This window comes from Misgurnus anguillicaudatus, chromosome 23 (genome assembly GCF_027580225.2).
Source record: "Misgurnus anguillicaudatus chromosome 23, ASM2758022v2, whole genome shotgun sequence".
In the NCBI taxonomy this organism is placed as follows: domain Eukaryota; kingdom Metazoa; phylum Chordata; class Actinopteri; order Cypriniformes; family Cobitidae; genus Misgurnus; species Misgurnus anguillicaudatus.
Window position 1 is genome coordinate 20,384,818 of NC_073359.2, and position 24,217 is coordinate 20,409,034.

The 24,217-nt window shown below is 38.0% G+C and overlaps 1 protein-coding gene across 2 annotated transcripts in view; it reads left to right on the forward strand.

Annotated features, from left to right (window-relative positions):
- rabgap1l (RAB GTPase activating protein 1-like) overlaps positions 1-24,217 on the forward strand; it is a 132,210-nt gene that overhangs the window by 29,182 nt on the left and 78,811 nt on the right. For both annotated transcript variants that reach the window (XM_073862236.1, XM_073862235.1), the window contains 3 exons: positions 3,635-3,761; positions 9,661-9,754; positions 11,201-11,351. In XM_073862236.1, coding sequence (XP_073718337.1) covers positions 3,635-3,761; positions 9,661-9,754; positions 11,201-11,351 — 372 coding nt within the window. The remainder of the gene's footprint in view (positions 1-3,634; positions 3,762-9,660; positions 9,755-11,200; positions 11,352-24,217) is intronic.

A 24,217-nucleotide genomic window follows, 5' to 3' on the forward strand; every position in this document is an offset into this window, starting at 1 on the left:
GATTGCCCTCAAAAAGTTTTATTAACCCTCTAAAGCCGTGTGAATTACTTCTGTGAAGGATGGATGGACTTTTTTGGGGCTTCAAATCAAAAGCACCATTCACTACCATTATAAAGCTTGGAATAGCCAGAACATTTTATCATATAACTCTGATTGTGTTCATCTGAAAAAAAGACAATCATATATATCGAGAATGGCTTGAGGGTGAATAAATCATGGGGTCATTTTCATTTTTGGGTGAACTATCCCTTTAACCTCAACGACTGAACCGCATTCATTTGCATTATATAAAAAATAGAAATACATTTCTTTGTTCTGATGAACATAAAGGAAGATATTTTAAGGAATGTTTGTAATCAAATCGTTCGAGAGCCCCATTCACTTCCATTGTATTCTTTTTCCGATTATAGAAGTGAATGGGGCTCACGAATGCTTTGGTTACAAGCATTTATCAAAATATCTTCCTTCATGTTCATTAAAACAAAGAAATTTATACAGGTTTGTAACAACATGAGAGTGAGTAAATGATGACAGAATTTTCATTTTTGGGTGAACTATCCCTTTAAGTTTTAAATATGTAATCTTTTTCTTCCAAAATCGCATCGATTGCCTTCAAAAGGTCTTTATTAACCCTTTAAAGCTGTGTGAATTACTTCTGTGAACGATGGATGGACTTTTTTTGGGCTTCAAATCAAAAGCACCATTCACTATCATTATAAAGCTTGAAACAGCCAGAACCTTATATAATATAACTCTAATTGTGTTTATCTGAAGAAAGACAATCATATACATCAAAAATGGCTTGAGGGTGAATAAATCATGGGGTAATTTTCATTTTTGGGTGAACTATCCCTTTAAGTTTTAAATATTTAATCTTTTTCTTCCAAAATCGCATCAATTGCCATCAAAAGGTCTTTAAAAACCCTTTAAAGCCGTGTGAATTACTCCTGTGAAAGATGGATGGACTTTTTTGGGCTTTTGGGCTTCAAATCAAAAGCTTCAAATTAAAAGCACCATTCACTATCATTATAAAGCTTGGAACATCCAGAACATTTTATCATATAACTCTGATTGTGTTCATCTGAAAAAAAGACAATCATATATATCGAGAATGGCTTGAGGGTGAATAAATCATGGGGTAATTTTCATTTTTGGGTGAACTATCCCTTTAACCTCAACGACTGAGCCCCATTCATTTGCATTATTTAAAAATAGAAATACATTTCTTTGTTCTGATGAACAAAAAGGAAGATATGTTAAGGAATGTTTGTAATCAAATCGTTCGAGAGCCCCATTCACTTCCATTGTATTCTTTTTTTTCCTAATATAGAAGTTAATGGGGCTCACGAACTTTTTGGTTACAAACATTTCTCAAAATATCTTCCTTCGTGTTCATCAGAACAAAAGAATATATACAGGTTTGTAACAACGTGAGAGTGAGTAAATGATGACAGAATTTTCATTTTTGGGTGAACTATCCCTTTAAATTTTAAATATTTATTTTTTCCTCCAAAATCACATCAATTGCCCTCAAAAGGTCTTTATTAACCCTCTAAATCCGTGTGAATTACTTCTGTGAAGGATGGACTTTTTTTTGGGTTTCAAATTAAAAGCACCATTCACTATCATTATAAAGCTTGAAACAGCCAGAACCTTATATAATATAACTTTAATTGTGTTTATCTGAAGAAAGACAATCATATACATCAAAAATGGCTTGAGGGTGAATAAATCATGGGGTAATTTTCATTTTTGGGTGAACTATCCCTTTAACCTCAACGGCTGAGCCCCATTCATTTGCATTATTTAAAAATAGAAATACATTTCTTTGTCTTGATGAACAAAAAGGAAGATATTTTAAGGAATGTTTGTAATCAAAGCGTTCGAGAGCCCCATTCACTTCCATTGTATTCTTTTTTCTATTATAGAAGTGAATGGGGCTCACAAACAGTTTGATTACAAACATTTCTCAAAATATCTTCCTTGTTGTTCATTAGAACAAAATAATTTATACAGGTTTGTAACAAGTGAGAGTGAGTAAATGATGACAGAATTTTCATTTTTGGGTAAACTGTCCCTTTAAGTTTTAAATATTTATTTTTTTCTTACAAAATTACATTGATTCCGCTTAAAAGGTCTTAATTAACCCTCTAAAGCAGTGGTTCCCAAACTTTTTTAGCATGCGGCCCCCCTTGTGTACAGCATATTCCTTCGCGTCCCCCCAAAGAAAATTTGTGACAAAAAACTGTTCTAAAACTCAACATTTAAAAAAACCATTAAATTATACAAAAAAGTAGTGCTTTTGGTTAGTAGCCTTATTTTTTTAGGTTTAATTACACAGAATTCATAATAAATAAATGTATTTCATTAAATGTCATAAAACTGTGGCCCCCCTGGCACCATCTCGCGGCCCCCAGTTTGAAAACCACTGCTCTAAAGCTGTGTGAATTACTTCTGTGAAGGATGGATGGACTTTTTTAGGCTTCAAATCAAAAGCACCATTCACTATCATTATAAAGCTTGGAACATCCAGAACATTTTATCATATAACTCTGATTGTGTTCATCTGAAGAAAGACAATCATATACAGTACATCAAAAATGGCTTGAGGGTGAATAAATCATGGGGTCATTTTCATTTTTGGGTGAACTATCCCTTTAACCTCAACGACTGAGCCCCATTCATTTGCATTATATAAAAATAGAAATAAAATTCTTTGTTCTGATGAACACAAAGAAAGATATTTTAAGGAATGATTGTAATCAAATCGTTCGCGAGCCCCATTCACTTCCATTGTATTCTTTTTTTCTGTTATAGAAGTGAATGGGGCTCACAAACCGTTTGGTTACAAACATTTCTCAAAATTTCTTCCTTGTTGTTCATTAGAACAAAATAATTTATACAGGTTTGTAACAACGTGAGAGTGAGTAAATGATGACAGAATTTTCATTTTTGGGTAAACTATCCCTTTAAGTTTTAAATATTTATTTTTTTTCTTACAAAATTACATTGATTCCCCTTAAAAGGTCTTAATTAACCCTCTAAAGCTGTGTGAATTACTTCTGTGAAGGATGGATGGACTTTTTTGGGCTTCAAATCAAAAGCACCATTCACTACCATTATAAAGATTGGAACAGCCAGAACATTTTATAATATAACTCTGATTGTGTTCATCTGAAAAAAAGACAATTATACATCAAAAATGGCTTGAGGGTGAATAAATCATTGGGTGAACTATCCCTTTATCCTCAACGGCTGAGCCCCATTGCATTATATAAAAAAATAGCCACTATTTTTCTTTTGTGTTTTACGAATTTATAAATAAAGGAATTGTTCACCTAAAGATGAAAATTCGGTAATGTCTTTGTTATAAGCACTTGTATTATTGCCTCCCTATGACAAATCGCTTGATTGTTTTTTTAGATTCGTAAGTCGCTTTGGATAAAAGCGTCTGCTAAATACCTAAATATAAATGTAAATCTTCATGTTAGTGCAGCACTTATTGGGTTCTCAAAAGTAGTGCTTTAAATTCTTGAAATTGCCAACCTGATCTGTTTGCTCTTGTTTGTAACTCATACGATGTTCTTCTCATACTGCTTTGTTAACAGATTGTGTTTGTTCTGTGTGTGTGTAGGCCACAGGAAAGGGCAGCCAGGGAGATGCCATATTTGAAGTGGTGAGCCTGCAGAAACACACGGAGTGTGCGGCTGGATCACGTGGCCGCCTGCAGTCTCCCACTGAGGAAGAGGAACCAGAGGAAGGTATGCAGACCGTCAGCTTCATCAAAGTGCTTTTCAGTGTTATTGGTCTTTATGCCTTTTTAAATGTGATACTGCTTTAGACGGGTCGGTATTCTATAACATATGTGGGCAAACCCATACTTGGTATCCATAATGATTAATGGGTATGTACATGAGAAAGAAAAACGGAACATATTGTCCTGGCACAAACAATTGTTTTTGGTTTTATTAGGGGTCAAGCCCAGAATGGGCGAAGACCCCTATTGTATCCGTTAGTTTTCTTTTTCTTTTTCTTAACTATTATTCTTCTTCCTGTTCCATTGCGGTCTATGGCGGCCCATAGAACCGTACGTAGGAAAGTTATGAAATTTGGCACACTGACAGAGGACAGTCCAAATAGTATCCACAGCAATTTTGGAGTCTCTATCTCAAACCCACTAGCGCCACCAACAGTCCAAAATTGCACTTACCTTTTTGCTTATAACTTCTGATCCGTAAGTCCTAGAAACAAAATTCTTGTTTCCTCTGATTCCTGGCTCAAGACAATTCGATGACGTCATTTTCCGTCATGAAAATTTTTCCGCCATTTTGAATTATTCGTAAAACCTACTTTTGCGAACTCGTCCTAGAGTTTTTACCCGATTGCCGCGAAAATTGGTATGTAGCATCTAGAGACCTTCACGGCAAAAAGTTATTAAAATAATTTTGATAAACCAATCCGTTGTTGTATAGCGCGTCAACGAATTTTACGTAGAGCACAAAAAACGGATTTGAGGCTGTATCTTCGCCAAACTTAGGCCTATTGACACGATACTTGGTACTTGTGATGCCAGTCAGGAACTAAGGGTGCTTGCAGAGTTTCGTCACAGCGCCACCTAATGGTCAGACTTATGTTTTACACGCCTATAACTTTGGCTCCGATTGACGTATTTTCACAGGACTTGTTTCTTTGGAGTTCTGAATAGTTGCCAAGTCCAACGATACCAAACATGCCAGAATTCGCCTTACGCTTAACCCTGCGCAGCAAAATAGCGCTTAAGAAACACGCGTGAATATCTCCGCGAACGTTTTTCCGATCGACTCGAAAACACCATAGGAAGAAACTAACCTTACCTTCTGAACAAAAAGTTCTATTGGCGTTATATTAAAATTTTCATCAGAAATGGCCGAAAATTGCAAAAAACAAAAAATTACCTTTAAATTTTGTGTTTTTTACACATAAATGGTTGTAACTTCGTAACGAAAATATATTTTTTCACCAGATTTGATACGCTGATGCATGAGCACATTCTGAGGCTACACAAAAAAAATTGTATGCTTGCACCACTAGATGGCCTTATAATTGAACAAAACCTTTGATATCAAGCCAGCCCTATGGTCATACAACTGTTTCTTCACTAAACTAAAGTGTATAGTCATTAAACTAGCTAGATGTAACATAATCATGACCTGATGTTGCATGCACAATTTTGTCATTGCCCCATCTACTGGTTTTGGCTTGACCCCGGTATTGCTGCTTGCAGCTATATTTCCCTTTATTTTTGTCCTAACACATCATGTGAATGAGATCATCCATACAGTTGATTTTTCCCACTTAACTGGAATCTTCAGCGTTCAGTACCCGCATGCAGTTTGGCGATGCATGCTTTAATTCATTTCGTGCTCGTAGATCTGGGTGAAATGATAATTTTGCAGCCAGTGTTTTTTTGACAGTGGCCGGAGATGTGAAACTCTGGTGGCCAATTTGGTTAAGTGGCTCTTGTGCTCCGTGTGTCGTCTGACCACCTTGAACTTGGTGGGGTTTTTTTTCTTCGGTTGTCTTTACTTCGCAATTGATTTTTGCACACCAGCGATATCACAGATTTGAGGAGCATGACAGTAATGTTGAATGTCACTTAGGGCTGTGTTTCCAAACCATTATTTAAATTAGCATTTGAGCATTTGGCAGGTGCTTTTATTTAAAGTGACTTATAGTGCATTACAAGGGGTATACATTTAATTAGTGCGTGTGTTCCTTGTGATCAAACCCATGACATGTTTACTCACTCTCATGTTTATAAATTTTAAGTTCTGATGAATACAAAGGAAGATATTTTGAGGAATGTTTGTACCAAAAACGATCTTCCATAGTATTATTTTTTCCTACTATGGAAGTCAATGGTGCCTCTGATTGGTTTGGTTACAAACATTTCTCAAAATACCTTCCTTCGTGTTCATCAGAACAAAGAAATTTAAACAGGTTTGTAACAACATGAGAGTTAATAAATGATGACAGAATTTTCATATTTGGGTGAACTATCCCTTTAAAGAGTTTTTATTTGCAAAAAATATGATTGCGGTAACATTCAAACCTTTCAACAATCTTGATTTGTTTAAATACATTAAATTATGAATTTTTTGCTGATTAGTCAATGCTTTTTTTCTTGAAGCAGCGTTGCATAATTTCACACCTTAGCAAGATATAATCTTGTGTATGAACTGGATGCTGAAGCTCAGCAGAACGCAAGATTATTTACATAATAAAGATAATGTCTGGGTTGCCAGGTTTGGAGGTCGTTCACAGCAGTCAGTCTATAATGCAGATCTCAGGTACTAGATATGTTGGCAAAACAGTACAGTGCTATGTAGCATGAATATATCACATTTAGGTCACAATAATATGGGAAAAATTTCCATAGGCTAAGCAGTTGCCACTAAACCTTTTATGTGGTCATATCTTTGTTTTAGATATACAGGAGTGAAGTAGTGGAAAGAAATATACATTATTAAAAATGAGAGGTTTATCAGGCGAATGACCCCTTAATGGATAGAGAGAAGGAGCAGGGACCCCCACAAAACATGTATCAAATTAAGTTTATATATAATATTATTTTTAACAATAACTTTATTATTATGGTTATGTAACAAAGTTATTGAAATAATCATTTTTGGCATACTTCATAACATTTTAATTAAACTGAACACTTTTTATCATGGGAACATCATGCTTCACTTAAAGTTTTAATTTTTATTGTTAACCTATTAATCGAGTTTTGTTTGATGCCTAATTTCATTTTCCAAACTTTTTTTGCATTTAAACAATAATTGGTGGACCACAAATTTTGCTCAATTCGTGCGTGAAGTGAAATTTGCGTCATTTGCACATGAAATTCAGACCCGAATACGCTAAATTTTTTTGCATTTAAACAAAAATTGTCAGACCACAAGTAATACCAACAATTTTGCGTCATTCGCGCATGATATTTGCGTCATTCCAGCGTGAAATTTGCGTTATTTACACATAAAATTTTTGACATTCGTGCGTGAAATTTGCGTCATTCATGCGTGAAATTTGCGTCATTTGCGTGTAAAATTTTTGTCATTCGTGCATGAAATTCAGACCTGAATATGCTCACTTTTTTATTTAAACAATAATTGGCGAACCACCAGTAATAACAACAATTTAGCTTCTTTTGAGCATGAAATTTGTGTCCAAGCAAGATCCTTTCCTCGATTCACGGGATACGCTGGCCAGATGCCCGATTCACGCGATACGCTGGCCAGATGCCCGAATCACGCGTTACGCTGGCCAGATGCCCGAATCACGCGTTACGCTGGCCAGATGCCCGAATCACGCGTTACGCGCGCCAGATGCCCGAATCACGCGTTACGCGCGCCAGATGCCCGAATCACGCGTTACGCGCGCCAGATGCCCGAATCACGCGATACGCTGGCCAGATGCCCGAATCACGCGTTACGCGCGCCAGATGCCCGAATCACGCGTTACGCGCGCCAGATGCCCGAATCACGCGTTACGCGCGCCAGATGCCCGAATCACGCGTTACGCGCGCCAGATGCCCGAATCACGCGTTACGCGCGCCAGATGCCCGAATCACGCGTTACGCGCGCCAGATGCCCGAATCACGCGTTACGCGCGCCAGATGCCCGAATCACGCGTTACGCGCGCCAGATGCCCGAATCACGCGTTACGCGCGCCAGATGCCCGAATCACGCGTTACGCGCGCCAGATGCCCGAATCACGCGTTACGCGCGCCAGATGCCCGAATCACGCGTTACGCACCCTAATCACGCGTTACGCACCCGAATCACGCGTTACGCACCCGAATCACGCGTTACGCACCCGAATCACGCGTTACGCACCCGAATCATGCGATACGCGGGCCAGATGCCCGATTCACGTGTTACGCGCCCGAATCAGTGATACGAGCGCCATATGCCCGAATCACGCGTTACGCGCGCCATATGCCCGAATCACGCGTTACGCGCGCCACATGCCCGAATCACGCGTTACGCGCGCCACATGCCCGAATCACGCGTTACGCGCGCCACATGCCCGAATCACACATTACGCGGGCCAGATGCCAGAATCACGCGTTACGCGCCCGAAATCACGCGATACACACGCCAGATGCCCGAATTACAAGTTACGCGCGCCAGATGCCCCAAATGACGCTTTACGCGCACCGGATGCCCAAATGTCAGATGCTATAAACGCTCAATTAGCGTCTATCGCGTCTTTGCATTAACTTAAATGTAAAACACTCTTTATTAGCGCTTCATAAGCATCTGTTATGTTCACACCATTAGAAAGCACCACTTAAATGTTTCTTTGGCTTGAAGGTCAGTGATTGAGTGTTTGCCAATTTAATATTTTTGCAATTTAACTTTTGAATAAAGCAAGAATCTCATCTTTGATTTGTGAAATTTGTTTTAATTTTATTCCCATATTCAAGTCCCGTGATGGCCATTGCCTGATTTCTGAGATCTACTGTATTACCAAACTGCTATGTCACCTCGCGACACCTTTAGTGTCTCTCACCCTCTCTGTATTCCTCTCTATCTGTCTGTCTCTCTATTTCATTCTCTTCCTTACAACGTTGCCAATTTACTTGTGCAGTAAATGTTATAAGAAGCCTCTTTAAAACATTTCAAAAGAACCCACTGTGTTCCACACCACACATCCAGGATCGTAAAAACGACCCCATTTCAGATGCTCTCTAGAGGTCACGCACATTGTAAAAGCCTTAGTAAGCAGTGCTGTGTAAAACTGAAGTGTTTTGTTTCTTTTTTTTTTTTTAAATGTGTACTAAATGTATACCTTTTAGTGTTTTTCATCTAATCTCAGTCCTAGAGACACAAACTTTTGTTCCTTTTTTGTCCCTCACTGTCCTAAATGGCTTCATGGGCGACCCCTGTTGTGGACGCAGACCTTTATATACACGCTCAGAGGGCTAAGAGTCCGGTAGTCGGCTCTTCTTTGTGTACATTGAGTCCAAGACATTTCCTATATGCCCTCAAGGTGTGACTGTAATCTCAGCACTTTGCAGTGGCATATAGCCCTGACTAATGCAGGTGCGTACGTACACCATTCGTCTCAGTCTTATGGGTGCCGCAAGGACATTTGGGTAATTTTATCTGAACCCTGCATTTCAAAGCTGTTATGTGGAATTTTAACACACCGTATCGAAGTAATATAAAGTGCCATCCTCGTTTGCCCACATCGTACCCTTATTTGAGGGGCGACCAGGGTTTTTCGTCTCACGGCTTGTCGCGAATGTCTCACGACTACTTCGTAATTTAGCTGATGATTTTATCACGTTGTCTTTTAGCCAAGTATTTCCTGGGTCCATTTTATGTAAGTCTGATTACTTTTTGATATATATTGAGAGCAATTTTCTGCCAGTCGGGTAAGTCAGTGTCTTGCTGAAGGACATGGTGGTGGATTTCTGGCTGCTTGCTTGTATGGTTTCTATCATTTCCATTATGTTGGATCATGTTCAAATGGCTAAACCCCAATTTTGTCTGTTTGACAACCGATATTTGGCTTAAACAGATTTTTTATTGTATTTTTGGTGCAGTAAACATGTTTGTCCAATACAAATTGAAAACTGCAGTATTGTTTGTGTCTCCTGCTGCACAGATAGCGACAGCGAGATCTCTAGCGGGACCGGAGACGTGTCGAAGGACTGTCCCGAGAAAATTCTGGAATCCTGGGGAGGGATCCTCAACAGATGGTGAGACCTTTAGCTTAAAAGGATGGTAAAATTGTCATCATTTACTAACCCTCATGTTGTTCTACATCTGTATGAATTTCTTTTTTTTTTATGAAGATATTTTGATTGATGATAAGCAGTGAGCACACAGTTGACGGCGTCCATTTGAGTTTCATAGTATTTGTTTTTCCTACGTTACATCATCTGCTATTCAAACTTATTTAAAATTCAAAAGTGTTGAATTTTAAATTCTATTAAAGCCTTTTGGGGGGTGCGATTTTGGGGGAAGGAGGAATAAAAAGGCAAAAATTTGATTAGATTGTGCTTGGGAAGATGTGGGAAGCAGTGTGAGGTTTTTCTTCCCATTGCTATCACAAATGCTTTTTCGCTCTCTCGTAAATTTGCTGGTTAGCCAGATTTTTAAACCATTTTGAATTTGTTTGCACCCCAACTGAACGATAAACAAACACTGTCAAGTGGCTTGTCGGAGACGATGGTGCAGTGGGCAGTACGTATGGTGCAGACCCGGTTCGATTTTCCAACTTGAGGTCCTTTGGCGATCTTTTATCCCTCTCTCCACCCTGTACTTTCCTGTCCTCACCTTACAATGTCTATCAAATAAAGGCAAAATGGCCCAAAAATTACTTTAAAGGGACACTCCACTTTAAAAAAAAATGCTCATTATCCAGCTCCCCTAGAGTTAAACATTTGATTTTTACCGTTTTGGAATCCATTGAGCCGATCTCTTAGCATAGCTTAGCATAATCCTTTGAATCTACATTGTGTACTAAGACCGATGGAAAATAAAAGTTGCGATTTTCTAAGCAGATATGGCTAGGAACTATACTCTCATTCTAGCGTAATAATCAAGGACTTTGCTGTCGTAACATGGCTGTAGGAGGCACAATGATATTACACAGTGCCCAAAAATAGTCCCCTGCCATTGACAGTTACTAAGGGGACTATTTTCGGCTGCTGCGTAATATCACTACGCCTGCTGGAGCCATGTTACAGCAGCAAAGTCCTTGATTATTACGCCAGAATGAGAGTATAGTTCCTAGCCATATCTGCTTAGAAAATCGCAACTTTTATTTTCCATCGGTCTTAGTACACAATGTAACTACAGAAGAGTCAAGTTTTAAATAGGAAAAATATCAAAACTCTTTGGTTATTTTTGAGCGTGATGCTAATGGTCTAATCAGATTCAATGAATTGTGCTAAGCTATGCTAAAAGTGTTACCGCCAGACCTGGAGATCAGCTCAATGGATTCCAAAAAGGTAAAAATCAAATATTTTAAAACTTTTTGGTGTTCACTTTGCCATATCTAAAAAAGCACAAAATTGCAATGTCCTGCAGTCTGTGAAACAGCCTCGAAGTTGATGTATCCACAATCTGCATCGAACATTACAGCTACACCATAGAGCTTTGTTGTGTTGCAATGACACAGTCTGTCTTCCACCTGTCAGGCAAGGAAACCTGTCGGCGCGGCCCAAGGGTCTGTCTGCTCTGGTGAAGCCTGGGATCCCGGAGGCCTTACGAGCTGAAGTCTGGCAGCTCCTGTCTGGATGCCACCACGATCAGTCTTTACTAGACCAATATCGGATCCTCATCACTAAAGTAAGCGATACTGGCTAACTTACTGTGTTTGCAATTCATACTTGCAGGTTCAGCTTAATCAACAATTCATGGGGTTAAAACGATGTCGGTGCATCATGTAAAAAATTTTTATGTCTTTTTTACTCATTTTTATTACATATGATTAGATATGATTAGTCGATAAGTTGTCCGACAACAGACTTGTCAACTAGTTTATCTATGTAGATTTTTTTACATTTAATTTTTTTATACACTCACCTAAAGGATTATTAGGAACACCATACTAATACTGTGTTTGACCCCTTTCGGCTTCAGAACTGCCTTAATTCTACGTGGCATTGAGATTTGTGGGATGCACGTCCAGGGCACGACGCTCCCGTTCCACCACATCCCAAAGATGCTCTATTGGGTTGAGATCTGGTGACTGTGGGGGCCATTTTAGTACAGTGAACTCATCGTCATGTTCAAGAAACCAGTTTGAAATGATTCAAGCTTTGTGACATGGTGCATTATCCTGCTGGAAGTAGCCATCAGAGGATGGGTACATGGTGGTCATAAAGGGATGGACATGGTCAGAAACAATGCTCAGGTAGGCCGTGGCATTTAAATGATGCTCAAATGGCACTAAGGGGCCTAAAGTGTGCCAAGAAAACATCCCCCACACCATTACACCACCACCACCAGCCTGCACAGTGGTAACAAGGTGTTCTCATTCTGTTTACGCCAAATTCTGACTTCAACAGAAATCGAGTCTCATCAGACCAGGCAACATTTTTCCAGTCTTCAACTGTCCAATTTTGGTGAGCTTTGTGCAAATTGTAGCCTCTTTTTCCTATTTGTAGTGGAGATGAGTGGTACCCGGTGGGGTCTTCTGCTGTTGTAGCCCATCCGCCTCAAGGTTGGGCGTGTTGTGGCTTCACAAATGCTTTGCTGCATACCTCGGTTGTAACGAGTGGTTATTTCAGTCAAAGTTGCTCTTCTATCAGCTTAAAATAATCTGCTCATTCTCCTCTGACCTCTAGCATCAACAAGGCATTTTCGCACACTGCTGCATGCTGGATGTTTTTCCTTTTCACACTATTCTTTGAAAACCCTACAAATGATAGTGTGTGAAAATCCCAGTAACTGAGCAAATTGTGAAATACTCAGACTGGCACCAACAACCATGCCACGCTCAAAATTTCTTAAATCACCTTTCTTTCCCATTCTGACATTCAGTTTGGAGTTCAGGAGATTGTCTTGACCAGGACCACATCCCTAAATGCATTGAAGCAACTGCCTATGATTGGTTGCCATTAATGAGAAATTGAACAGGTTTTCCTAATAATCCTTTAGGTGAATGTATATGTATATATATAGCATAGTGTTTTTAGGAATGTGTTTCAACTGATATTGTCTTTTGTTACCTGTTGCAAATGACAAAGTCTACAGAGAGCGTCACTAGAGCTGTTGAATCTAGTTTTGGTCTTTAAAATTGCTTTTAATGTAGAAAGGACACTTGTGTGCACTTTTAAAGGCAAAATTGATGATCTTCAGTAATTTTCGTCTTGTCAGCGAGATGAGCCTTGTAGTTCAGCCGACTTCTTATTTACCAAACAGATATTTTCTGTACGTGTTGAAGGTTTTCCTAGATCTTTGTTTGATCCTTTTGAGCGAGTCGTAATCGCTTGATCAAAAGCAATGCCACAGCAAATTTGAGGCATTCTGACTGCGATCTGCTATTTGTGCAAGCTATTTGTCATTTTTTTATATATGTTTGAAAAGCTATTTCTTTCATGTTGTTTTTGGAGTCTGACTGGTTCTCATGTCAATAGTGATTAGTGAATGGAATGTTCCCACACTGAAACATATTGTTGACTCGGGTCTTTTTAAATATGTCAGACTTTTAATGTGTCGTGTTTCAATTGTTAATCATTGGTGTTTGTTAATGATCGTTTCCAGAGCTAAAATGTTTAAAGTCCTGAGGCGAGTGTTATTGTTGTTTATATGACTGTGGTGTTTTTAACTCTTTCCCCGCCAGCGTTTTTTTTTTTTAAAGTTGCCAGCCAGCGCCAGCATTTTTTATGATATTAAACCGCTCGACTCAATAGCCAAGGCAGGTTTTTCATCTATTTCCTCGAGTAGTTCTGTTTATAATACTGCTTTGCCAGGAACAGATTTATTGATTTATATGAATATATTACATTATATATTAATTTGTAGCATTTTAAGGGCATTATGATCATCCAAGGTCACCTCCACACGCCCGATTTTGAACTGCCACAGTCAATTTACTCTCAGGTCAGTGCTAAAAGACCCCCCAACTGTAATTTCCAACTCTTTCACGCAACCCTGCACAGTAATCCAGCATCTTCTTGGAAAAACAAATACTATGGAAGTCCGTGGGTACCGTCAATTGTTGTAACTACAGTAAATGCAGCCTTTAAAGGAATAGTCTGCTTATTTTCAATATTGAAATGTGTTATTATTGCCTTGGCTGGGAATTGTTGATGCATCCCTCTGTCGTCTGTGTGTGTGCGCGTGGGCGCTGGAGCGCGCTGCGGCGCTTCGATAGCGTTTGGCTTGGCCCCATTCATTCGATGGTGCCATTAAGAGATAAAGTTAGAAGTGACCAAACACATCAGCGTTTTTCCTATTTGAACGAGTGGTTGTACGAGCAAGTTTGGTGGTACAAAATAAAACGTAACGCTTTTCTAAGCGGATTTAAAAGAGGAACTATATTTTATGGCGTAATAGCACTTTTGGGAGTACTTCGACTCGGCGCAATAACACCCTCCTTCTCCCATTATGAGAGTGAGAAGGGGAGCGGACTTTTCAGGCGAGTCGAAGTACTCCCAAAAGTGCTATTACGCCATAAAATATAGTTCCTCTTTTAAATCCGCTTAGAAAAGCGCTACGTTTTATTTTGTACCACCAAACTTGCTCGTATAACTACTCGTCTTAAATAGGAAAAACGTTGATGTGTTTGGTCACTTCTAACTTTATCTCTAAATGGTACCATTAAATGAATGGGGCTAAGCTAAATGCTATCGAAGCATCGCAGCACGCTCCAGCAATTCTTAGTTAAGGTAATAACATATTTTAATATTGAAAATGAGTAGACTATTCCTTTAAGGTTGTAAAGCATATTTATTCATTTAATTTAGAGCGTTCTCCATCAGCTCGCATAACTATATTGACGTTACGTTTTTATTAATAGCGCCACAATTGATAAGACCGCAGGTAGTAACGTCTACATTATTAATGGTTTCATCTCTGCTCCTTACAATTATAATTCTGATTGAGGATTTAGCTTTTGTGCTTGGGGTAGTTACAACAGTCTTTGGTTTGATAAATTAGCCCATTTCTGGCTACAGTGGATGGTAAAATGTTATGATAAAATATGCACACTCCAAAAGAAATACAATGAGCAGGTATAATTACTTATTATGGGAGGCTAGAGGCTTTCACTCAGTATAAATAAAATTCATCTTAAACAATTGATTGTCATTAAAATTCATTAATGCGTGCGTGTCCTGAGTGTGCTTTATCTTTGGAGTTCTTGATCATTAATGTAAATATCCAATTACATGTGGCTCAAACCAGGATCATGCAGGAATCGTGATTTGTCCTTGCGTAGTACTTGGTGTGGGCTCACACCAGCGTAATTTTTTACATCAACCAGGTTCATTAAGCTTTCATGTTCTGAAGTCAGGGCTTAAAAAAAAACATTGAAGGCTGAACTCACAGGGTAATGCCTAAACTTCAACACAACATTAAAGGCGAAATATGTAATTTTCACAGCTAGAGATCGCTAAACAACTACAATGGTCGCAGCTTGATGAATTTATTAAATAATATGGAATAATGGGATTTGTAGACTTCACCTTCAGTGCTGATAGGAATCGATCTGACAGAACTCACAAGTCATGTTCATTGATAATATATTGAAATAAAATGTCATTAAAATGTAAGCCCCATGGTGTTGCTTGATAAAAGCCATAACAGAGTGATGTGCGCTAGACGTTACTACTTCCGCATTACACATACTTCCGCATGCGAACTACTACTATTGTGCAAAATGATTTAGGCTATGACATCAAACCAAAGCAATGCTCTTGTGATAGTTTGATATCATAGGTCGATCAATCTGCGCATTGCTACTTGAAGTCAAACACATCTATGGTTTCTATGACAGTAAAACCAGAAACTAAGAATAACCCGGACATGACACCACTGAGTAGCGACCCTATAAAGTGGGTCAAAATGCCCTTTTTTATTCAATAATTTTTGAAAACATTCGAGATTATATACACGTAAAAATATGTGCTAGTAATTTTTTTTATTTTACCGTACTTTCCAGAGTATAAGCTGCATCATTCAAAAATGCGACTATATGTCGCATTTATTAAAAAAAATTATTTCACAAAATCCAAGACGAAGAACAGACATTTAATCTGGAAAGACAAGTTAAGGGGATCGCACACCGGCCGCGCCGTTCTAAAAAAACTCTACGAGTATACGCACACCGGCGCCGACAGGTGGCGCCTGTCCGCCCCGCCCAGCTGTGACTCAGGAAGTAGCTCAAATCCCTGTCACGCCACACAGCGCCACTCACATAGTTTAACATTAAATAACATCATATTTGTCCCACATCATTAATGATTAACATTGGCTGCTAACGTATATTTTACATTTTGAAGTAGACGCTATCTGACGAAGCTCGTGCTATTTAATGTGCACTTCCGGTTTACACTATCGCCAAGTTGTCCTAGACGCGACGCGGCGCTGAGCTGCGCGGCCGGTGTGCGAACCCCTTTATTCAACTAAACAATAACAGACAGAACAGCAGGCTGAATAGATTTCTGTACGTTAAAAGTAATATTATCAAGTTATTTAAACGATAAACCATAGCATACAGAACTTACCTGGAAGGTTGAATAGGCTAAATTAACCGAACAAGCCAACTAGCGTGAAGTTCGCATACTCGTCATTCCACATTACTGAATCTATAGAATTACATAAATACAGAAGCAGCATATGGCGGACTCTCGCGGCTGTAGACGGTAATGATGTCTCTTGCCTCATAAATGTCAAAATTAATTAAGTAATGAAAAAAAACGCGGCTTATAGACCAAAAAATACGGTAATGCAGAAATAAAGGAAATGTAAATGTTTAAAGCCTGTGTAAGGTCATTTCAGAGAATTGTTTCTAAAAACATTTTAAATTTAAAATGCATTCAAAATGTATTGATGAAACACGTTGTTATCTATGTAGTACTTAATTGTGGAGTTACAACGTTAAACCGTTTTTCCATTTTTTCATTGTTCAATTTTGGCTGGGTGTGACAAACTGAGAATACATATTTAACTCTTTCCCCGCCATGACGAGTTAACTCGTCAATTCGACGAGTATTTCGACAAGTATTTCCGGCAATCCGTAATACCGCTATTATCCACCAGGTGGATACTTATAAAACCCGGAAGTATCGCCCTAGGGCAAACAGCTGTATGTCCGTGTTTGTTTTGAGGATCGCTCTGAATCTGATCTCTATCAAAAGTTCTTCACAAAAATTTAATTATCTCAGCTTTTTGCTCAAAATTTGGTGTTTTTAAAGAAACCTACTCATATTTGAGAGGTGATAAAAAGAAAAATAATGAAGGTAGGATGAAGCTTTTTTTTTAAAGCAGAGGGTCTGTTCTTTCATTTGATATAATGTATGTTTATATATTTAAAGAAGAACATTTTCTGGAAGGCATTAAACTTTTGTGAAAATCACGAAAGTGTTTGCGCTGGCTGGCTTTAACTTAAAAAAAAAAACTGGCGGGGAAAGAGTTAATTTTACTTTACATAGCCATTTAAACTTTGATAAATTATTATTAAATTATATTTTTTTAATTGTAGAGTAATGAGCAAGTTTGGATTGCAGGGATGCACGATATATCGGCCGACATATCGTTATCGGCCGATAACTGCTTATTTTTAATATTATCGGTTATCAGTCTGATAGCAAAATTAGGCCGATAAATGAAAGCCGGTAAATGATGAATTATTTTGGTTTGTTAAACCACTTCACTTGCTCATTGCTGCCCATGTGGAGTTTTGATTGGTGCTTTCTGTGACATAGCACGAAGATGACACGTGTTGCGGGCTTAAGAAGAGGCTAGTCTAGTGCAAAGACAAGATGTCCGCGGTCTGGGAGTTTTTCATTGTGAAAATAATATGAATATTTATCGGCCTATATATATATATATATATATTTATATATATCGGTTATCGGCCCCCAAATATAAAGAGTTATCGGTTATTGGTATCGGCCAAAATTTCCATATCGGTGCATCCCTACAGTAGACAGTAGACAATTGGGTTGCGGAGATTAATTGACTTAGTAGTGTAAAATCTTAAATCTATTTTCATGACAATTAATTTGTCTTGTATGACATGAAATTTAAGAGGAAGCTGAGACAAGCAAACAACAGCAGTGTGATCCTTACACAGTATTTTTTTATAAATCACATTATGCGACAAGTCTTTAATTAGTTACACGTTGGAAAGGCGCGCTGGCAACTTGTGCTATCAGCTGTGGCACATGGATCCTCGGGCTAAAGTAAATTGTTTGATTATAAGATTGTTACGGACCGTGAAACATCCAGAATGTCTCTTGCCATCCAGCATCTGCCTTTTAGAAGAGTCGCTTGGCTACATTTAGCATTTCTTATTAATATTAATTTTCGGTTTTTTGGCTAGGCCGTTTTCTACCCCCTTCTATTTCTAATGACTTGTGGGACCGATTGTGTGGTCTTCACAAGCCGCCTTAAGTAGATTACAGTCTTTATGGAGCATGTAATGAAATCTTTGATGGCTGATCGTTTCGTTAGCGGCTCGGCATTTGTCATGTTCTGCCATGTTCTGTTTTAGTCGACAGGCTGCCTGTTCTGACCGAGTGCGGGTGGTTTTGTGGCACTTTTCATTGCGGTAAATCAGAGCTCTCATCTGTCAATTCCTGCCGTCTGTAAATGTCCGTTGATAAATGTCGCTTATAAATCTGCAAATCCTTAGAGCTAGTTTGAGATTCAGTATTTACAGTTTCTCTTAAAGACATCTGTTTAAAATACGCTTTCGTATCATCCAAATGGGATACATTTATGTTCTCTAAAGCTAAATTTGGGGGTTGTGTTTTGATCAAATCCCATAGACTTCCCATAGACCATATCTTAAGATCTTAAAAGAATATCATAGAGACTTTAAGGGTCCGACCACTAGTAACCACCAAATAGCACATTAGGTTACCCTAGCAACCATCCAGAACACCCAGTGCCATTTTTGTGGCAATCTTTTTTGTCATGAAGCAAATTATTTATTTCCTTTCCTGCAGCTGTAACCCAGTAAGGGCTGGTGAGCTGCCATCTTCCAAGTGTTAAAGATTCACAAGAGCCCATAATGCCTCTCCAGTGTCTCCGGCCAGCTGCACGGACGGGGTCGTCGTCGCCCCTCCCTCACAGCAAACACCCCTTTTTAATGCGGTCAACATCTAGTGACTGTGCTGCCATTTACTATAACTGTACCAGTCCTATTAGCTTCCTCATCACGAAGCCCGTTCTGCCTCCCCGAGGACCAGCAACCCGCAAACAACAGCATTTAGTTCCTGAAACGACATGTCATTCAACCATTGAACGAAAATGTGCTTTTACACACACCTCGCTTTATGGCTCTCTAATGGTACGGTCGGTGGGGAATAGATTTTGGCTCCCATCTGCACATCGGCAGATGGGGTCGACCTCAGGATAGCGTGTGCTATCAGACTCCGTAGCCTGGGTCGACTCGCTGCTGACACAGAAGTGACTGTTTAGATTACCCCGAAACACATTGCATACAGTCGACTCCTCTGGTTATGCGTGTGGAGGTTTGGATTACAGTTACACACATGCCCCAGGACAAAATACAAGCTTTTTATGTGCAAAACCCCAGGCAGTGTTTAAAAAAATTGCTACTGCAATTTTAAATGTTATGGCATTCCCTCGTGTGGAGTCTTTTTTATGAAATGATGCTTTACGGTACTATTTGTATATGAAGAGTTTCGTTGCAAAACGAGATAACCACCGTTTTTTTAATTGTTCAGAAATCTCGTTTTTTGGTTGTGCATTCCAATTAATTTCAATTCAACTGCAGTTGGTTTGTTTTGATTTAAACCTTCATAACTTAAAAAATACAGCTAAGTAGCACCATAAAACAAAATAATAACATGATAACATAATATTAAACATGTTTTGACAAAAATGTTAAAAAATGGATTTATCTCGTTTTGCAACGAAACTCTTCATATCTTTATCAAAAATATTTTTAAATTGGACCACTGTAGACACCATGAAACAGAATTCACGATTCAATTAATTTCTGTAATGTTTGTTTATTTAAAAAAGAAACTTAATATTCAGTAGGAAAGAATGCAGGGTGTAACTGTTGGTTCACACCAAACGCGAGTTCAACGATTTGCACGAGATGATTACATACAAAGTAAATGCAAAGACGCGATCAGGCGAATGACGCGATATGGGCGCGCACGTTTGCCACGAAAACACGCGCTATTCGCCTCAAACGCGTCTTCGCCCAAGTTGAAAATATTCAACTCGAGTTCAAATTCGCATGACACGAAGTTAAATCCCGCGAATAATCTAGAGCGAGTAACGCGATGCCCCGCGTAGGGATGGGACCGTATTAAATTTTCATATCATGATTATAGTGACCAAAGTTATCAGGGTTATCAATATTATCATGGTTCTGTTAAAATGAGATGGAAATATTCAAAACGAATTGATACATGCACTGAAAACATTTAAAAAAGTTTTATTTTTGAAAATCACAATTTAATATTTCATGTCCCTGAAATTATTTCTGTGGTAAAAACAAATAAATAACTCTGGCTTATAGAGTGCCGAAGTAATGGCGTCACTTTGTAGGCTAAAACGCGGAAGTGAGTTAGCATTTTAGCACTACGGGTTCCCTCGCCCTGAAGTCTATGGGTTTTTTGAATGGGTTTTTGCTAAATCGCCTGAAATAAGGTCTGTGGTTAACAAAATCTCTAAATATTTTCACGTTTTGTTCTATGACATAAAATACACCAGTTAAAATCTGCTTGTGATTTTTTAAAACTTTATTGTGCCTTAAAAACGGTGGTTGCTAACAAGTTGCTAATAGGGACGACATCCTTGGCGGGGAGTTTAGACGTCATCGTGACAAATCTGTCACTAGCCTTTCAGCCTCAGGTTCTCAGAAGTTTACCTTTCAGTTAATATACATAACGTTATATATTTAGTCTTTTCAAATTGTAGTTTTTCCAAATATTGTTGTACTGTGGAGAGACTGTAGTTAGACATGTTTTGTTTTGTCCGGAGATGCAACCACAAGTCGTCGATGAAAGATGCTTGTCATGTGAATTATATAGTATATAGTTTGTTTTCAGTTTACTTATTTTATGAAAATAAAGATGTTTACTACAAAACTTGCTGCAATGTTTCTGTGGATCAGTGATTGGAGCATTTTGTTAACTTTTGTTTAATTCCCAGAGAACGCGCTGATATCTATAGCTTGAATGCACTGTAAGTCACTTGTCTAACAAATACCAAAAATTAAATGTTAAACTATTGTATACTGTTGTAACTATACACCAGTCAGCTCACAGTAATGTGAGATAAAATTTACTACACAGGCTCTCACATTGGGGCTTGTGGATTACCAGGTAAAAATATATAGAAAATGTTAACAAAATTAGTATATATGGTTTATTTAGGGAACATGTATGGTTTAATTATAATATATTGTATTTAAGCATTGATGCTATTGGACAATTCTCTTTAAATTCAACATATATAATTATATATAACTATTATATTAAATGTTTGAATATAGCCTTTGAAGCTGGTATGGCGTTAAAAAAGAAAGAAAGAAAGAAAGATATTAAATGTTTGGAATTTAACTGTGTTCTGTTTGTTCAGAGATTGTATAGTTATCTTATAAATACATAGAACACTTTATTTAACTCCTCTATCTCTCCATAGTTTTACTTAATGAGACTTGATAAACCTTGTCCCTCATGCTGGCCCTTACAATACCGGTAAGTAAACCAGCATCTAAGCTGCACTGTTATGTCCAGATTTATAGTGGTTCTCTCTCCTCGATCTATGGTTTTCTATCGTCTAAGTAAGAAAAAGTACATAAGATTGGAAATTGATACGGCAATAGCTAGGGCTTCTGAGATGTTTTTTTTTCTGGCGAATTAGCAAATGGCATGCAAACATACAATCAAACATAATACAGTGAAAGATAATCTTTAAAGTTTATTTGGGGCACAATGATCATGCATAATAACCTTAATCATAAAGAAAATAATATTAAGGTTTATATAAACTAACGAAATAATAAACTAATAAATAAATAAAACATTAACAAAAAATCTCAAAGAGGCACGGGTAAACAAAATTTCTAACATTTCTGGAAATAACGAATGGGCAATATTTCTCATGAAAAAGTGGATAAGTGTCCATAAACAGCGCAGATCATAATGAGCGAGCGTGTTTTTTAAATAAAGTTTGAGGAAGCTTGATGATGACGTTGATCCGCGACCGGTGCGCTGTAGTCCGTTTATAGCATACCGTTAGCATTTTATATCTGATGGCTTTATTTAGGCTTCAAAATGTATACATTTTCGATTAACTTATAAAGATTATCTTGATAGACAAAACGTGTAAGGTTCATAACTCTTTGTTGAACACAGATCTTATTTTTTGCGATTTTCCAAAAGTCTATGGGAAAAATGAATGGCTTTTCGATCGAGGGAACCCATGCGCCGCTAACTTCCGGGTTGGCCTACAAAGTGACGTCATGGCTTCGGCACTCTATAATTTAACCGCAAATTAATAAAATACATTATCCCTTAAATGCCTTGTGCAAAAAAACTATGTTGCAAGTTGATTCTACCTGGACAGGATTTACCGCAAGTTTTCAAAATCACGGTAATCAAACACGGTTGTAATGATAATTACATTTTTTACGTTAATACTAATCATCAGGACATTTTATTGTGGTTAATCGTGAAACTGGTAATCGTCCCATCCCTAGCCCCGCGTTTGGTGTGTACGGTAGCATAAGGCGTATTACTATTGCATAGATCCTTGCATACTGTTGTTGTCAATAAGAAGTCCTTTCATTTGTATGATTGTATGTAATATTGTTGTTTTATATTACTTTTTCTTATGAATAGATCTTTGTCAGAAAAGATTTCTTTTGAAAAATTCTAATAAAATTTCATAAAATAACACACACTTATTAAACATGCACAATAAGACCAACATTTACTATAATCTTGATGCTTTTTTTATTTAATTTAATTATATGTTGTCTTTAAAAACAGTACATTACCCGTAGGCCTCTTCTAGACACAAAAGATTGTCGCTGTAAGAGTGGTTTCACACCAGCACTTTTGGTGCGCACCCGAGTCCGATTGCTGTCAGAGTTTGGTTTGTTTGGATGATGTGAACGCTGTTTTCCGAACGTAGGTGCGCACTCGCGACCCGCACCCCAGTCCACCGATAACGCAATTGTACTAATGCGAAGTAAAATGCTATTAATGACGTGCACCGGGATGTTTGAGTGTATTTACGTATATATCGCGAGAAACCGATTCCTTTGTATGATTTCTTCAATTGCCCTCGCGGTAATGTGTCATCCGCCTGGCGCACGAAGTCGAACCCACCTATTGATGACGTGGGATTGATGAACTATAAAGAACGATGATACAAATAACTCCATTTCTCCATTTTGACACCTTTTGATTCATACTGGAAATATAATGTGAAAGGAGACCAGCGGGCAAAGGGGAAGGCTTTCACATTGACCTGTACTCTGACTTCTATTGTGCATGTGAGAGTACTGTTCCTGTACAGTCAGTCACTTGGATGAAAAGCTCACGCAGTGACAGATAAAGCGGTTTATGCTCATTGTTTTCTCCATTCTTTCCCTTTCTTTGTGATGAATCATTTATGCAGACCTCTAGCTGCCATTGTTGTTCAGTATCATCTTGTACCAAATTCATTTGGCTCTGTGTGTTCAATTCTGTTTGAATTCTGATCAGCATTCTTTACAATTACCGGTGCTATTAGTCGCATCATATTTCTGTTTTTTATTAAAAAGAAATTTGTGAATGTGTACGTTAACACACAGTCATATGAACAATCAATCAGTTATTTGATTGAAAATTTACCATCATGTTGTTCTAAACTTATATGATACTTTGTTTATGGAAGTGTTTTAAAGTTTGTACTCTTTCATTTTCGAACACTGAAGGTCACCATTCACTTTTGTTGTATGCAAAACAATTGATCTTCTGTTAATGTACAGACGACATCAAAACTTGTTTTTATAGACAATGCGTTTTCCTTCTGCTTGTTAAAGGAAAACACCACAATTTTTCAATTTTTTACTATGTTCTTACATCAACTTAGATAAATTAATACATACTTATCTTTATTCAATGCGTGCACTTTTTTAATCTTTGTTCAGCGTTTCTTGAATGTGTTAGCATTTAGCCTAGCCCCATTCATTCCTATGGCTCCAAACAAAAGTTTTATTTTGTGCCACTATACTTACTAGTGTAACTACTCATGTAACAGTCTTTAAATAGGGAAAACATGGAAGTGTTTGGTAGCTTCTAAATTCATCCCTATTTGGAGCCATAGGAATTAATAGGGCTAGGTTAAATGCTAACACATTCATGAGGCGCTGTACAAAGATTAAAAGTGCACGCATTGAAAAAAGATGGGTATGTAAAAACTCGTACGAACATAGTAAAATAGTAAAATATTGAAAAACGTTGGTGTTTTTCTTTAAGTCACGATGTAAGATGTACGATGTA